The sequence below is a fragment of the Trichomycterus rosablanca genome, chromosome 3 (genome assembly GCF_030014385.1).
Source record: "Trichomycterus rosablanca isolate fTriRos1 chromosome 3, fTriRos1.hap1, whole genome shotgun sequence".
Classification (NCBI taxonomy): Eukaryota; Metazoa; Chordata; class Actinopteri; order Siluriformes; family Trichomycteridae; genus Trichomycterus; species Trichomycterus rosablanca.
Window position 1 is genome coordinate 1,672,744 of NC_085990.1, and position 17,361 is coordinate 1,690,104.

Here is a 17,361-nt window from a genome sequence, read left to right on the forward strand (position 1 = left end):
AACACGTCCCCTCCCAGTATTCAGATTTGCCCAAAATACCCACTAATGTAGTGATGTGAACAAATATGAATAAACAAATTCCTCTCACTACCTTTAAGTAACGTAGGGCAGCAACACCCTTTCTCCAGGTAGATGTGGGCCCCTCCAATGTGCAGTTCATGGCCAAGGGTTGGGCATGAGATCCTAAAGTGTGGCCACATTTAAGTAAGGCGTGGGAATGAGATCCTAATAAGTAAGGGACTTAAATGTGTGGCTAGGACGTGGGGACGAGATCCTAATGTATGGCCACATCTTAATAAGGGGTAAAGATGAGATCCTAATGCGTGGCTATGACTTAGTAAAGTTGTAGAGACAAGATTTTAATGTGTGGCCACGGCTTAGTAAGGGGTAGGGATAAGATCCTAATGTATGGCCACATATATTAGTAAGGGGTAGGGATAAGATCCTTATGTATGGCCACATATATTAGTAAGGGGTAGGGATAAGATCCTAATGTATGGCCACATATATTAGTAAGGGGTAGGGATAAGATCCTAATGTATGGCCACATATATTAGTAAGGGGTAGGGATAAGATCCTTATGTATGGCCACATATATTAGTAAGGGGTAGGGATAAGATCCTTATGTATGGCCACATATATTAGTAAGGGGTAGGGATAAGATCCTTATGTATGGCCACATATATTAGTAAGGGGTAGGGATAAGATCCTATTGCGTGGCCACATCTTAGTAAGGCCTGGGGATGAGATCCTAATGTGTGTCTACGACTTAGTAGGACGTGGGGACTAGATCCTAACATCTGGCCACATCTTAGTAGTGTGTGGGGACTAGATCCTAATGTGTGGCCAAGACTTAGACATGGAAATGAGATCTTAATGCGTGGCCACGACTTAGTAAGGCGTAGGGACAAGATCTGAATGTGTGGTCATGACTTGGGCATGGAGACTAGATCCCAACGTATGACCACATCTTAGTAGGGCATGGAGGCAAGATCCTGTTGCGTGGCCACCACTTAGTAAGGCGTGGGGATGATCTCATAAAGTCGTGGCTATGACTTAGTGATGAAGGGCGTGTCAACACAATACTTTCTTTTTGGTCACAGCTAACATAAACCATACAGAATCGTATTTATATATATATATATATATATATATATATATATATATATATATATATATATATATATATATATACTCGGAGGATGCATGTATATGACTGTACAAGAAAGGTAAGCTTCACAGATAGATAGATAGATGGATGGATAGATAGATAGATAGATAGATAGATAGATAGATAGATAGATAGATAGATAGATAGATAGATAGATAGATAGATAGATAGATAGATAGATAGATAGATAGATAGATAGATAGATAGATAGATAGATAGATAGATAGATAGAAGGTCCTGGGTTTGATTCCAGTGTGGGTTTCCTCTGGCAGGTAGTTAGTGCTTACACAAGATTCATCAGTTCAAATTTAATGTCAGACACAGTCATGGACAATTTAGTATCTCCAGTTCACCTCACTTGTACTGTACATCTTTGGACTGTGGGAGGAAATCCACGCACACACGGGGAGAACATGCAAACTCCACACAGAAAGGACCCGGACCACCCCACCTGGGGATCGAACTTATTTCATGCTACCCCTACCTGATTGATTGAATGATTGATTACTTTATTTATCGTGGTGTCGCAGCAGCAATTACAATTATTACAAACATCACACAATGACATTACAATGAGGTAAATGAAAGAATCAAAAGAATTGAGACAGAAATGTAAATACAAGTCAGATATAAAATCTGAAAATATAAAATATACATAAAGAAAATAAACTATAATAATATAAAAAATAAGAACTCAAACTAAAAGAAAGGGGGAAGCCTAAAGGTGCAGTTACGTACGTTGTGCAATTTAAAACTTTTATTAATTTATAAAAAATTTTTGAATCCTATCCCCCATTTTATCATTGTATTTGTAGTGAGTTCCCACGCCTCCCAACTCAAATTTTAACTTATAATTGCTGCTAACATTTGTGCAAATTACAAATCAACTTGAAACTAGTCTAAAACACTTCGTACAGGGAGTCGGCTCCCAACGTGTGATCAAAAGAGTCGAGTTAAAGAACCGATTCCCTAGTAAACGACTCCTCACTAGCAGTAGGCTGCTCTCTCGGGCTGGATGTGCACTGAAGGCAGCGGCTGGTAGAAGATGTCCGCCGTGGGTGCTGGAGCTTGCGGACCCGGACCTGGAGCCGGTGGCGCTCCAGGATCCGGGATCGCCAACCCCCGAAAGTTTAGCGAGAAGATCGCGTTACACACACAGCGACAAGCCGAGGAGACAGCCGCCTTTCAGGAGGTCATGATGGACATCACCTCGACTCGGGTAAGCCAGGACGGGAAACGGATCTGTGTCTCTGCCGAGGCCTGTCACTCTCCCAGCCGTGATTGTTTTTCTTATTCTTACTTAATCGTTTGTTGCTTAGAATGTTGTTGTTCTTAAAATTAGGTCAAAATCAGCCTTTTTTCCCGAGTTATGAGAAGAAACTCGCTCGTAAACGCCGTACTAACTCCTGCTGCTAGAATGTTGTGATGTGGCTAGGTAAGTTTGGCAGGCTAGCTCAAACAAGGGCTGTGTTCCAAACCGCACACTAGCGCACTGCACAGGGAGCCTAGTTAGCGCAAGACGAATCTTCTCGGTATTACTTTGGTGCACTCTGTACTAGGCAGTTTGCGGTTTGAGACGCAGCCGTGATTTCTCGATCGATAGCTCGTGGTTTAAGCAAACGCGGTTATAATATCTGAAAGAAGAAAGAAAAAGCTTCAACTTTAATAACAAATAAACTAAAATAAAATAAGCTGACGAGCTAGAAACTCGCTAACGAACGTCTTGAAGCAGGAAACAAACCAACGCTAGCTTGTCGGCTAACAAGCAGTTAGCTCCGTAGCTGTGCTACTTTTCAGAGTATTTAGTTCAAATATTAGTACTTTTTTTTTTTTTATCATGATTTAGTTTTTTGGAACGTTTTCGCATCCAGTTTTAGTGTTTTGCACTACAGCTACATTGACTACATGGGCTGTGTCTCAAATCGCGAACTACCTGCCTAGCTAAGCAGTCTAACGTAAACGTTAATGCTTTTTTAGATCAAGCCAGAATTTATTTATTTATTATTGTCAGGGCGTTTAAACTAAGAATTATTTTAAATAAATAATGAAAACAAATCACAGTCAGAATCACTTTGTTTCGTTACACGTTTGTTTACAAATACATGGGTTTGTTTCATGACTTGACATGTAAGCTATCGACCAAGCCGGACCGGTACACAGTAAATACAGTCTATAACTAATAATCAATAACTAATAATCAATAACACTGAATACAAATAAGAAAGAATCAGGAGAAGTTCGTGTAAAAAGTGCTAAAATATGTGTGAACATAAATATTCCAACTATACACTTAAATATTCTACATGTACACTATACTCAAATAATTCCTTCAATAATGATAAAGTATCTATTTGACTGTCTGTCTGTCTGTCCATTCACCCATCCATCTATTTATTCATCTGTCTGTCTGTCTGTTTATCTATCTGTCTATCTATCTGTTTAGCTGTCTGCCTGTCCAGCTGTATGTCTGTCTATCTATCCGTATATTTGTCTATCTATCTACTATCTATTCATCCGTCCGTTCATCTATCTACCTGTCTGTCTGTCTACCTGTCTACCTGTCTACCTGTCTATCTGTCTATCTATCTATCTGTCCAGCTGTGTATCTATCTGTTCACCCATCCATCTGTCCGTTTATCTATGCATCTACCTGTCTATTTACCTGTCTGTCTAATCTATCTGTCTGACTGTCTATCTATCTGTCTGTCTGTCTGACTATCTATCCATCCACCCGTCTGTCTATCTGTCTGTCTGTTTATCTATCTGTCTGTCTGTCTATCTATTCACCCATCCATCTATCTATTCATCCGTCTGTCTGTCTGTCTGTCTATCCGTCTGTCTGTCTATCTGTCTGTTTAGCTGTCTGTCTATCTATCCGTCTGTCTGTCTGTCTGTCTGTCTGTCTATCTATTCACCCATCCATCTATCTATTCATCCGTCTGTCTGTCTATCTATCCGTCTATTTGTCTATCTGTCTGTCTGTCTGTCTATCTCTTCATCCGTCCGTTCATCTATCTGTCTGTCTATCTGTCTGTCTACCTGTCTGTCTAGCTGTCTGTCTGTCCAGCTGTCTATCTATCTATCTATCTATTTATCTATCTATCTATCTATCTATCTATCTATCTATCTATCTATCTATCTATCTATCTATCTATTCACCCATCTGTCTGTCCGTTTATCTATCTGTCTGTCTGTCCAGCTGTCTATCTATCTATCTATCTATCTATCTATCTATCTATCTATCTATCTATCTATCTATCTATCTATCTATCTATTCACCCATCTGTCTGTCCGTTTATCTATCTGTCTGTCTGTCCAGCTGTCTATCTATCTATCTATCTATCTATCTATCTATCTATCTATCTATCTATCTATCTATCTATCTATTCACCCATCTGTCTGTCCGTTTATCTATCTGTCTGTCTGTCCAGCTGTCTATCTATCTATCTATCTATCTATCTATCTATCTGTCTATCTATCTATCTATCTATCTATCTATCTATCTATCTATCTATCTATCTATCTAATCACCCATCTGTCTGTCCGTTTATCTATCTGTCTGTCTGTCTGTCTGTCTGTCTATCTATCTATCTATCTATCTATCTATCTATCTATCTATCTATCTATCTGTCTATCTATCTATCTATCTATCTGTCTATCTATCTATCTATCTATCTATCTATCTATCTATCTATCTATCTATCTATCTATTCACCCATCTGTCTGTCCGTTTATCTATCTGTCTGTCTGTCCAGCTGTCTATCTATCTATCTATCTATCTATCTATCTATCTATCTGTCTATCTATCTATCTATCTATCTATCTATCTATCTATCTATCTATCTATCTATCTATCTATCTATCTAATCACCCATCTGTCTGTCCGTTTATCTATCTGTCTGTCTGTCTGTCTGTCTGTCTATATATCCATCCATTTATCTATCTGTCTATCTGTCTGTCTATCTGCCTGTCTATCTATCTATCTATCTATCTATCTATCTATCTATCTATCTATCTATCTATCTATCTATCTATCTATCTATCTATCTATCTATCTATCTATATGGATAAACCTAATAGTGAGCTTGTTAAACATCCCATTCTAAACCTATCTGCATTTATATTGCGTTGCTTCTTCTTACCTCTGTAGCTTTAATATCATCCACGTCTCTGGGAAGCCGTTCCATGAGTGTGTGGAGTGTGTCCTGTGGGAATTTGTGCCCATTTAAAGACTTTTCCATGCTCCGATGATAACACAAAGCACGGTAGGCGTACAAAAACGTCGTGTGTAAAGGAGCGTCTGATTTTTGCTGATTCATATTTCGGCACAACTCCGGCAGTCTAGAGCTAGTGTCTACAAGACTTTGGAAAGTGTCTGTGGGGATTCGTGCCCGTTTGGCCAGTAGAGTCAGTGAGGCCAGGCCTGGCGTGCGGTCCAAGTTGAATTCGTTTAGAACTGAGGGGGTTTATTCTTTCTCAGGAGCGATTTAGAACGTATATGAAAGCGCCCGGTGTGTGGGTACAGGGGTAGCCTAGAGTTCCAATCCCGGCTCTGCCAGGCAGCCTCTGTTGGGCCCTTGAGCAAGGCCCTTAACCCGCTTAACTTCAGGGGTGCCGTACGATTCGAACAAGCTGTACTGCACACGTGTATCTGTATATCTAACAAATAAAGAAGTGATATTTATTAGATGAATGCTATATTAGAACATGTGGAGGTGGGTTTGTTATACGCAGTAGGAGCAGATGAAAGCGGACGCAGCATGTTTGAGACACAGAGCCGCTTCTGTTTTCAGGGGGAGATAAAATCAATCCATGTTGGTCGTGCTGGCCAAGATACTGTGCAGAAACACTTCCTAACACTGCCTGTACCAGAGCTTTGTTATAAATCCACTAAATCCAGGCATAACATTAAAACCACCTCCCTGTTTCTACACTCACTGTCCATTTTATCAGCTCCACTTACCATATAGAAGCACTTTGTCGTTCTACAATTACTGACATGGTGGTGGTGTGTTAGTGTGTGTTGTGCTGGTATGAGTGGATCAGACACAGCAGCGCTGCTGGAGTTTTTAAACACCGTGTCCACTCGCTGTCCACTCTATTAGACACTCCTACCTAGTCGGTCCACCTTGTAGATGTAAAGTCAGAGACGATCGCTCATCTATTGCTGCTGTTTGAGTCGGTCATCTTCTAGACCTAGGGCAAACCATAGCCTAGTGGTTAAGATACTGGACTAGTAACCAGAAGGTCGCTGGTTCAAGCCCAACCACTGCCAGGTTGCTGCTGTTGGGCCCTTGAGCAAGGCCCTTAACCCTCAATTGCTCAGACTGTATACTGTAACTGTACTGTAAGTCGCTTTGGATAAAGGCGTCTGCTAAATGTAAAGGTAGACCTTCATCAGTGGTCACTGGTCGCTGCCCACGGGGCGCTGTCGGCTGGATGTTTTTGGTTGGTGGGCGATTCTCAGTCCAGCAGTGACAGTGAGGTGTTTAAAAACTCTGATCCACTCATACCCACGCAGACCCACACAGACACGGGGAGAACATGCAAACTCCACACAGAAAAGAGCACTATAGTGTTGATGAAACACCGATCTGTCCGGCGCTCTCGCTCGTCGATGCCGCTCGGTGCGTTTCCTCCTCGTTTGTTCTGGCCGCAGCCCGAAACGATACCCCGAGTGTCATTTCTGCACCGGTTCAAACCCTTGAACGATGGAATGCGAGTCGCCGTGGGTCGCCGCGCCCCCCAAACAAAAGCGCGATTGTCGTTTTGGGAGCGGGTTACATCAGTGAGGCAGAGGAGGAACGCTGGCACGACGCCACTCGGTACGGCTCACTGCAGATAAATGCACTCGATTACAGAGCGGACGAGTGTGTGTGTTCACCCTGGACTGTTGTCCACTTTATAATTTATACCATACAGTATATACTCCTATATTATTTATATTATACTTCTTATATTATATCTCCACGTGTACCCACAGGCCCTGTTGTTGTAGTGTGTTGTGATTACGCAGGTACTTGTATGTATACCGTGAATCTGTGTGGGTACTATAACGTTGTAAACGAGGCCAGGCGACACTTTTCGGGTCGGTCTTGATTCCTCGTTCTCTTTTTTTTTTTTTTCAGCTTCAGGCTCAGAAGGTGCGGCTGGCGAGAATACAGGGCCCGTACTACGGTGGCTCCTTACCCAACGTCAACCAGATCGGCAGGAACGCCCCGGACCTCCAGGTAACACACACACTTACACCGATCAGCCATAACATTAAAACCACCTCCTTGTTTCTACACTCACTGTCCATTTGTAGTTCTACAATTACTGACTGTAGTCTATCTGTTTCTCTGCATGCTTTGTTACCCCCTTTCATGCTGTTCTTCAATACTCAGGACCCCCACAGGACCCCCACAGAGCAGGTATTATTTAGGTGGTGGATGATTCTCAGCACTGCAGTGACACTGACATGGTGGGGGTGTGTTAGTGTGTGTTGTGCTGGTATGAGTGGATCAGACACAGCAGCGCTGCTGGAGTTTTTAAACACCGTGTCCACTCACTGTCCACTCTATCAGACGCTCCTACCTAGTCGATCCACCTTGTAGATGTAAAGTCAGAGACGATCGCTCATCTATTGCTGCTGTTTGAGTCGGTCATCTTCTAGACCTTCATCAGTGCTCACAGGACGCTGCCCACGGGGCGCTGTTGGCTGGATATTTTCGGTCGATGGACTATTCTCAGTCCAGCAGTGACAGTGAGGTGTTTAAAAACTCCAGCAGCGCTGCTGTGTCTGATCCACTCATACCAGCACAACACACACTAACACACCACCACCATGTCAGTGTCACTGCAGTGCTGAGAATGATCCACCACCTAAATAATACCTGCTCTGTGGGGGTCCTGACCACTGAAGAACAGCATGAAAGGGGGTAACGAAGCATGCAGAGAAACAGACGGACTACAGTCAGTAATTGTAGAACTACAAAGTGCTTCTTTGACTTTAAACTCTTTATTCGGAACTTACATGGTAAAAAAAGTGGCCCAAATATGTCGTCACATTATTTAATTAATCAATACATGAATATAATAAATAAATGAAAGCTTATGTACGTTGTTGTTCCCTGCATTTCATTATCAGTGCACCAACGATCTCTTTCATCCAGGTTAAGAAATGCAGCGTAAACTGTAAATAAAAGTAAATATTGGAGTAGCGTTGCTTGTTTACATTTGTTTGTACTCTTTTGCATCATGTGTGTTTCCCCAGGTTCCCTTCCACGCGGGTCTGGACTCCAGTCGTTCCACGCGCCACAACGGGCTGGTGGCGAGAGCCCTCCGAGACCAGCGCTTCGCCTCCCCCAGCCGGCCGTACAGAAGACAAGTATCCTTACTTACCTTCAGCCTTCGGGCGCTCCCTCGTCATTCAGTCAGATCATCACTCAGAATTAAGGCCCCTCAGTAGGAGTGTAGGATGATGGGAAATGCGTCTGTGCAGAGAGAGAGAGCTAGGTTTTCACACAGACCCTGTGTGTTTGCTAACGGGTGGAATAAATCAATTTAATCAATATAAAGGAAATGATATGCTTCTAACTTTGCAGCAACAGTTTGGCGGACATCCCAAGTTGCAAAAACTCATTTCAGGGAGGTACCCCTTGACCCGGACCCTACATAGTGCACTCAATTGTATATCAGATAACGGATTTATGTTCCCTACATAGTGCACTAGATAGTGTATTACATAATTAATTATGTTCCCTACATAGTGCACTAGATAGTGTATTACATAATTAATTATGTTCCCTACATAGTGCACTAGATAGTGTATTATATAATTAATTATGTTCCCTATATAGTGCACTAGATAGTGTATTACATAATTAATTATGTTCCCTACATAGTGCACTAGATAGTGTATTACATAATTAATTATGTTCCCTACATAGTGCACTAGATAGTGTATTACATAATTAATTATGTTCCCTACATAGTGCACTAGATTGTGTATTACATAATTAATTATTTTCCCTACATAGTGCGCTAGATAATGTATTACATAATTAATTATGTTCCCTACATAGTGCACTAGATAGTGTATTACATAATTAATTATGTTCCCTACATAGTGCACTAGATAGTGTATTACATAATTAATTATGTTCCCTACATAGTGCACTAGATTGTGTATTACATAATTAATTATTTTCCCTACACAGTGCGCTAGATAGTGTATTACATAATTAATTATGTTCCCTACATAGTGCACTAGATAGTGTATTACATAATTAATTATGTTCCCTACATAGTGCACTAGATTGTGTATTACATAATTAATTATGTTCCCTACATAGTGCACTAGATAGTGTATTACATAATTAATTATGTTCCCTACATAGTGCACTAGATAGTGTATTACATAATTAATTATGTTCCCTACCTAGTGCACTAGATAGTGTATTACATAATTAATTATGTTCCCTACATAGTGCGCTAGATAGTGTATTACATAAATAATTATGTTCCCTACCTAGTGCACTAGATTGTGTATTACATAATTAATTATGTTCCCTACACAGTGCACTAGATAGTGTACTACATAATTAATTATGTTCCCTACATAGTGCACTAGATAGTGTATTACATAATTAATTATGTTCCCTACATAGTGCACTAGATAGTGTATTACATAATTAATTATGTTCCCTACACAGTGCACTAGATAGTGTATTACATAATTATGTTCCCTACATAGTGCACTAGATAGTGTATTACATAATTAATTATGTTCCCTACATAGTGCACTAGATAGTGTATTACATAATTAATTATGTTCCCTACATAGTGCACTAGATAGTGTATTACATAATTAATTATGTTCACTACATAGTGCACTAGATAGTGTATTACATAATTAATTATGTTCCCTACATAGTGCACTAGATAGTGTATTACATAATTAATTATGTTCCCTACATAGTGCACTAGATAGTGTATTACATAATTAATTATGTTCCCTACATAGTGCACTAGATAGTGTATTACATAATTAATTATGTTCCCTACATAGTGCACTAGATAGTGTATTACATAATTAATTATGTTCCCTATATAGTGCACTAGATAGTGTATTACATAATTAATTATGTTCCCTACATAGTGCACTAGATAGTGTATTACATAATTAATTATGTTCCCTACATAGTGCACTAGATAGTGTATTACATAATTAATTATGTTCCCTACATAGTGCACTAGATTGTGTATTACATAATTAATTATTTTCCCTACATAGTGCGCTAGATAATGTATTACATAATTAATTATGTTCCCTACATAGTGCACTAGATAGTGTATTACATAATTAATTATGTTCCCTACATAGTGCACTAGATAGTGTATTACATAATTAATTATGTTCCCTACATAGTGCACTAGATTGTGTATTACATAATTAATTATTTTCCCTACACAGTGCGCTAGATAGTGTATTACATAATTAATTATGTTCCCTACATAGTGCACTAGATAGTGTATTACATAATTAATTATGTTCCCTACATAGTGCACTAGATTGTGTATTACATAATTAATTATGTTCCCTACATAGTGCACTAGATAGTGTATTACATAATTAATTATGTTCCCTACATAGTGCACTAGATAGTGTATTACATAATTAATTATGTTCCCTACCTAGTGCACTAGATAGTGTATTACATAATTAATTATGTTCCCTACATAGTGCGCTAGATAGTGTATTACATAAATAATTATGTTCCCTACCTAGTGCACTAGATTGTGTATTACATAATTAATTATGTTCCCTACACAGTGCACTAGATAGTGTACTACATAATTAATTATGTTCCCTACATAGTGCACTAGATAGTGTATTACATAATTAATTATGTTCCCTACATAGTGCACTAGATAGTGTATTACATAATTAATTATGTTCCCTACACAGTGCACTAGATAGTGTATTACATAATTATGTTCCCTACATAGTGCACTAGATAGTGTATTACATAATTAATTATGTTCCCTACATAGTGCACTAGATAGTGTATTACATAATTAATTATGTTCCCTACATAGTGCACTAGATAGTGTATTACATAATTAATTATGTTCACTACATAGTGCACTAGATAGTGTATTACATAATTAATTATGTTCCCTACATAGTGCACTAGATAGTGTATTACATAATTAATTATGTTCCCTACATAGTGCACTAGGTAGTGTATTACATAATTAATTATGTTCCCTACATAGTGCACTAGATAGTGTATTACATAATTAATTATGTTCCCTACACAGTGCACTAGATAGTGTATTACATAATTAATTATGTTCCCTACATAGTGCACTAGATAGTGTATTACATAATTAATTATGTTCCCTACATAGTGCACTAGGTAGTGTATTACATAATTAATTATGTTCCCTACATAGTGCACTAGATAGTGTATTACATAATTATGTTCCCTACATAGTGCACTAGATAGTGTATTACATAATTAATTATGTTCCCTACACAGTGCACTAGATAGTGTATTACATAATTAATTATGTTCCCTACATAGTGCACTAGATAGTGTATTACATAATTAATTATGTTCCCTACATAGTGCACTAGATAGTGTATTACATAATTAATTATGTTCCCTACATAGTGCACTAGATAGTGTATTACATAATTAATTATGTTCCCTACATAGTGCACTAGATAGTGTATTACATAATTAATTATGTTCCCTACACAGTGCACTAGATAGTGTATTACATAATTAATTATGTTCCTTACATAGTGCACTAGATAGTGTATTACATAATTAATTATGTTCCCTACACAGTGCACTAGATAGTGTATTACATAATTAATTATGTTCCCTACATAGTGCACTAGATAGTGTATTACATAATTAATTATGTTCCCTACACAGTGCACTAGATAGTGTATTACATAATTAATTATGTTCCCTACATAGTGCACTAGATTGTGTATTATATAATTAATTATTTTCCCTACATAGTGCGCTAGATAATGTATTACATAATTAATTATGTTCCCTACATAGTGCACTAGATAGTGTATTACATAATTAATTATGTTCCCTACATAGTGCACTAGATAGTGTATTACATAATTAATTATGTTCCCTACATAGTGCACTAGATAGTGTATTACATAATTAATTATGTTCCCTACATAGTGCACTAGATAGTGTATTACATAATTAATTATGTTCACTACATAGTGCACTAGATAGTGTATTACATAATTAATTATGTTCCCTACATAGTGCACTAGATAGTGTATTACATAATTAATTATGTTCCCTACACAGTGCACTAGATAGTGTATTACATAATTAATTATGTTCCCTACATAGTGCACTAGATAGTGTATTACATAATTATGTTCCCTACATAGTGCACTAGATAGTGTATTACATAATTAATTATGTTCCCTACATAGTGCACTAGAGAGTGTATTACATAATTAATTATGTTCACTACATAGTGCACTAGATAGTGTATTACATAATTAATTATGTTCCCTACATAGTGCACTAGATAGTGTATTACATAATTAATTATGTTCCCTACATAGTGCACTAGAGTGTATAACATAATTAATTATGTTCCCTACATAGTGCACTAGATAGTGTATTACATAAATAATTATGTTCCCTACATAGTGCACTAGATAGTGTATTACATAATTAATTATGTTCCCTACATAGTGCACTAGATAGTGTATTACATAATTAATTATGTTCCCTACATAGTGCACTAGATAGTGTATTACATAATTAATTATGTTCCCTACATACTGCACTAGATAGTGTATTACATAAATAATTATGTTCCGTACATAGTGCACTAGATAGTGTATTACATAATTAATTATGTTCCCTACATAGTGCACTAGATAGTGTATTACATAATTAATTATGTTCCCTACATAGTGCACTAGATAGTGTATTACATAATTAATTATGTTCCCTACATAGTGCACTAGATAGTGTATTACATAATTAATTATGTTCCCTACATAGTGCACTAGATAGTGTATTACATAATTAATTATGTTCCCTACATAGTGCACTAGATAGTGTATTACATAATTATGTTCACTACATAGTGCACTAGATAGTGTATTACATAATTAATTATGTTCCCTACATAGTGCGCTAGATAGTGTATTACATAATTAATTATGTTGCCTACATAGTGCACTAGATAGTGTATTACATAATTATGTTCACTACATAGTGCACTAGATAGTGTATTACATAATTATGTTCACTACATAGTGCACTAGATAGTGTATTACATAATTATGTTCACTACATAGTGCACTAGATAGTGTATTACATAATTATGTTCACTACATAGTGCACTAGATAGTGTATTACATAATTATGTTCACTACATAGTGCACTAGATAGTGTATTACATAATTATGTTCACTACATAGTGCACTAGATAGTGTATTACATAATTAATTATGTTCACTACATAGTGCGCTAGATAGTGTATTACATAATTAATTATGTTCCCTACATAGTGCACTAGATAGTGTATTACATAATTAATTATGTTCCCTACATAGTGCACTAGATAGTGTATTACATAATTAATTATGTTCCCTACATAGTGCACTAGATAGTGTATTACATAATTAATTATGTTCCCTACATAGTGCACTAGATAGTGTATTACATAATTAATTATGTTCCCTACATAGTGCACTAGATAGTGTATTACATAATTAATTATGTTCCCTACATAGTGCACTAGATAGTGTATTACATAAATAATTATGTTCCGTACATAGTGCACTAGATAGTGTATTACATAATTAATTATGTTCCCTACATAGTGCACTAGATAGTGTATTACATAATTAATTATGTTCCCTACATAGTGCACTAGATAGTGTATTACATAATTAATTATGTTCCCTACATAGTGCACTAGATAGTGTATTACATAATTAATTATGTTCCCTACATAGTGCACTAGATAGTGTATTACATAATTAATTATGTTCCCTACATAGTGCACTAGATAGTGTATTACATAATTAATTATGTTCCCTACATAGTGCACTAGATAGTGTATTACATAATTATGTTCCCTACATAGTGCACTAGATAGTGTATTACATAATTAATTATGTTCCCTACATAGTGCACTAGATAGTGTATTACATAATTAATTATGTTCCCTACATAGTGCACTAGATAGTGTATTACATAATTAATTATGTTCCCTACATAGTGCACTAGATAGTGTATTACATAATTAATTATGTTCCCTACATAGTGCACTAGATAGTGTATTACATAATTATGTTCACTACATAGTGCACTAGATAGTGTATTACATAATTAATTATGTTCCCTACATAGTGCACTAGATAGTGTATTACATAATTATGTTCACTACATAGTGCACTAGATAGTGTATTACATAATTAATTATGTTCCCTACATAGTGCACTAGATAGTGTATTACATAATTAATTATGTTCCCTACATAGTGCACTAGATAGTGTATTACATAATTATGTTCACTACATAGTGCACTAGATAGTGTATTACATAATTAATTATGTTCCCTACATAGTGCACTAGATAGTGTATTACATAATTAATTATGTTCCCTACATAGTGCACTAGATAGTGTATTACATAATTAATTATGTTCCCTACATAGTGCACTAGATAGTGTATTACATAATTAATTATGTTCCCTACATAGTGCACTAGATAGTGTATTACATAATTATGTTCACTACATAGTGCACTAGATAGTGTATTACATAATTAATTATGTTCCCTACATAGTGCGCTAGATAGTGTATTACATAATTAATTATGTTGCCTACATAGTGCACTAGATAGTGTATTACATAATTATGTTCACTACATAGTGCACTAGATAGTGTATTACATAATTATGTTCACTACATAGTGCACTAGATAGTGTATTACATAATTATGTTCACTACATAGTGCACTAGATAGTGTATTACATAATTATGTTCACTACATAGTGCACTAGATAGTGTATTACATAATTATGTTCACTACATAGTGCACTAGATAGTGTATTACATAATTAATTATGTTCACTACATAGTGCGCTAGATAGTGTATTACATAATTAATTATGTTCCCTACATAGTGCACTAGATAGTGTATTACATAATTAATTATGTTCCCTACATAGTGCACTAGATAGTGTATTACATAATTAATTATGTTCCCTACATAGTGCACTAGATAGTGTATTACATAATTAATTATGTTCCCTACATAGTGCACTAGATAGTGTATTACATAATTAATTATGTTCCCTACATAGTGCACTAGATAGTGTATTACATAATTAATTATGTTCCCTACATAGTGCACTAGATAGTGTATTACATAAATAATTATGTTCCGTACATAGTGCACTAGATAGTGTATTACATAATTAATTATGTTCCCTACATAGTGCACTAGATAGTGTATTACATAATTAATTATGTTCCCTACATAGTGCACTAGATAGTGTATTACATAATTAATTATGTTCCCTACATAGTGCACTAGATAGTGTATTACATAATTAATTATGTTCCCTACATAGTGCACTAGATAGTGTATTACATAATTAATTATGTTCCCTACATAGTGCACTAGATAGTGTATTACATAATTAATTATGTTCCCTACATAGTGCACTAGATAGTGTATTACATAATTATGTTCCCTACATAGTGCACTAGATAGTGTATTACATAATTAATTATGTTCCCTACATAGTGCACTAGATAGTGTATTACATAATTAATTATGTTCCCTACATAGTGCACTAGATAGTGTATTACATAATTAATTATGTTCCCTACATAGTGCACTAGATAGTGTATTACATAATTAATTATGTTCCCTACATAGTGCACTAGATAGTGTATTACATAATTATGTTCACTACATAGTGCACTAGATAGTGTATTACATAATTAATTATGTTCCCTACATAGTGCACTAGATAGTGTATTACATAATTATGTTCACTACATAGTGCACTAGATAGTGTATTACATAATTAATTATGTTCCCTACATAGTGCACTAGATAGTGTATTACATAATTAATTATGTTCCCTACATAGTGCACTAGATAGTGTATTACATAATTATGTTCACTACATAGTGCACTAGATAGTGTGTTACATAATTAATTATGTTCCCTACATAGTGCACTAGATAGTGTATTACATAATTAATTATGTTCCCTACATAGTGCACTAGATAGTGTATTACATAATTAATTATGTTCCCTACATAGTGCACTAGATAGTGTATTACATAATTAATTATGTTCCCTACATAGTGCACTAGATAGTGTATTACATAATTATGTTCACTACATAGTGCACTAGATAGTGTATTACATAATTAATTATGTTCCCTACATAGTGCGCTAGATAGTGTATTACATAATTAATTATGTTGCCTACATAGTGCACTAGATAGTGTATTACATAATTATGTTCACTACATAGTGCACTAGATAGTGTATTACATAATTATGTTCACTACATAGTGCACTAGATAGTGTATTACATAATTATGTTCACTACATAGTGCACTAGATAGTGTATTACATAATTATGTTCACTACATAGTGCACTAGATAGTGTATTACATAATTATGTTCACTACATAGTGCACTAGATAGTGTATTACATAATTATGTTCACTACATAGTGCACTAGATAGACCTATATCTAGCCTTTATTGTGTAGGTTAGAGTACTGGGCTAGTAAGCAGAAGGTTGCTGGTTCAAACCCACCACTGCCTCGAGCAAGGCCCTTAACCCTCAGTTGCTTAGACTGTATAATGTAAGTCACTTTGTAAGTCATTAACCTATATGTTTAAGAAGTGATGTCCTTGACCTCTGACCCCAGATGGACAGCTCTCATTGCAGTTCGGCGTACCTCTCTCCGCCCCCTGACCCCAGCTGGAGAAGGTAAACCTCGCTCATGAGATCCGAGGTCTCGTTCAGGTCTCGCTCAGGCCTCTTTCAGGCCTCGTTTTGGCGCATGATTTTAACCCCGCTACCCGTCTTGACGCTTTTGATGCTCTAACAGTAGCACCGACCCGACTAACCCAGCAGCGCCGCTTCACTCGG

The 17,361-nt window shown here is 36.5% G+C and overlaps 1 protein-coding gene across 2 annotated transcripts in view; it reads left to right on the plus strand.

Annotated features, from left to right (window-relative positions):
• Nucleotides 1–2,194: 2,194 nt before the first annotated feature.
• LOC134310745 (CREB-regulated transcription coactivator 2) overlaps nucleotides 2,195–17,361 on the plus strand; it is a 48,380-nt gene continuing 33,213 nt past the window's right edge. For both annotated transcript variants that reach the window (XM_062992385.1, XM_062992386.1), the window contains exons 1-4: nucleotides 2,195–2,390; nucleotides 7,300–7,401; nucleotides 8,427–8,540; nucleotides 17,138–17,199. In XM_062992385.1, coding sequence (XP_062848455.1) covers nucleotides 2,217–2,390; nucleotides 7,300–7,401; nucleotides 8,427–8,540; nucleotides 17,138–17,199 — 452 coding nt within the window. In that variant the 5' untranslated portion in view covers nucleotides 2,195–2,216. The remainder of the gene's footprint in view (nucleotides 2,391–7,299; nucleotides 7,402–8,426; nucleotides 8,541–17,137; nucleotides 17,200–17,361) is intronic.